A 1,348-nucleotide genomic window follows, 5' to 3' on the forward strand; every position below is an offset into this window, starting at 1 on the left:
CAGTTGAGACTGTTGCGGTATGCACATCTGTGTCTCCGTTGTCCCCGTTTGTATCAGCTAAGATATTAGCTAAGCTATACCATCCCATTCGTTACTCTTAAGTTATTGGTGTATAATCAAGTCTTGCTATCTGTAACAAGGCCGTATTGAGTTGCATACATCGGCACAATCATCCGAGAAGCAACTACCTCAAGCTCTTGTGTAAAGACCACTCTGTTCAACAAGTAACGGTTCAATTGCTCTATGGTATCTCCCAAGGCGTCTGACCCAGTACTGACTGATGACAATAAGAAGAGCAGTACTGAGCAATCCCCACCTGTGTGGGCTTGGCAGCTGAAGAAGGAGCTAGATTCGTTGACGGAGTCGATTGCAGGTATTAAGTCACAGCTTGAGTCCAACGCTGATCACAAGACCAGACATGATGCAAATGGTACTACTGGTGCTACTGGCGATGACAGCAAGGATGGTCCTACTAATACAGTGCATGGTATTGTTGAGGAGGTCAAACAACAGCTCGATAGCACTAAATCTGACCGAAGTGCCAAATCGTCGTTGGTGATAGAGCCTTTGGTTATCATGAAGATTAGCAAACAAGCTAAGTCTGCTGGTGTTATAGAGGGAGGCCGATTCTCTGGTGTGACTGATAAGAGGGGTTACATGATTTTCAAGGGTCGTGTCTTATACAGCTTCGAATAGCCAGCACGACAAGTTGAACAGGCCCACCGGGCTCTTCGGACTGGATCTACTAGCACTGGCGTGGGACAGGTGCACCCTTACTCTGTGATCTGAGCGAGTTCGAGCAAGGAGACCTCATTACAGGGAGGGTCGTGTCTTATACAGCTTCGAATAGCCAGCACGACAAGTTGAACAGGCCCACAGGGCTCTTCGGACTGGATCTACTAGCACTGGCGTGGGACAGGTGCACCCTTACTCAGTGATCTGAGCGAGTTCGAGCAAGGAGACCTCATTACAGGGAGGGTCGTGTCTTATACAGCTTCGAATAGCCAGCACGACAAGTTGAACAGGCCCACAGGGCTCTTCGGACTGGATCTACTAGCACTGGCGTGGGACAGGTGCACCCTTACTCTGTGATCTGAGCGAGTTCGAGCAAGGAGACCTCATTACAGGGAGGGTCGTGTCTTATACAGCTTCGAATAGCCAGCACGACAAGTTGAACAGGCCCACAGGGCTCTTCGGACTGGATCTACTAGCACTGGCGTGGGACAGGTGCACCCTTACTCTGTGATCTGAGCGAGTTCGACCAAGAGACCTCATTACAGAGAGGGTCGTGTCTTATACAGCTTCGAATAGCCAGCACGACAAGTTGAACAGGCCCACAGGGCTCTTC

General features: G+C 49.9%; 1 protein-coding gene across 1 annotated transcript; it reads left to right on the plus strand.

The window, feature by feature from the left end:
• Positions 1–243: 243 nt before the first annotated feature.
• Pmar_PMAR022225 (hypothetical protein) lies at positions 244–696 on the plus strand (the record flags this gene model as incomplete). Its single annotated transcript, XM_002779973.1, has 1 exon — positions 244–696. One exon carries the CDS (start codon positions 244–246, stop codon positions 694–696), a length of 453 nt encoding a protein of 150 aa, XP_002780019.1.
• Between the last annotated feature and the right edge of the window lie 652 nt (positions 697–1,348).

Source organism: Perkinsus marinus (assembly GCF_000006405.1).
Source record: "Perkinsus marinus ATCC 50983 genomic scaffold scf_1104296944764, whole genome shotgun sequence".
Taxonomy (NCBI): Eukaryota; Perkinsozoa; order Perkinsida; family Perkinsidae; genus Perkinsus; species Perkinsus marinus.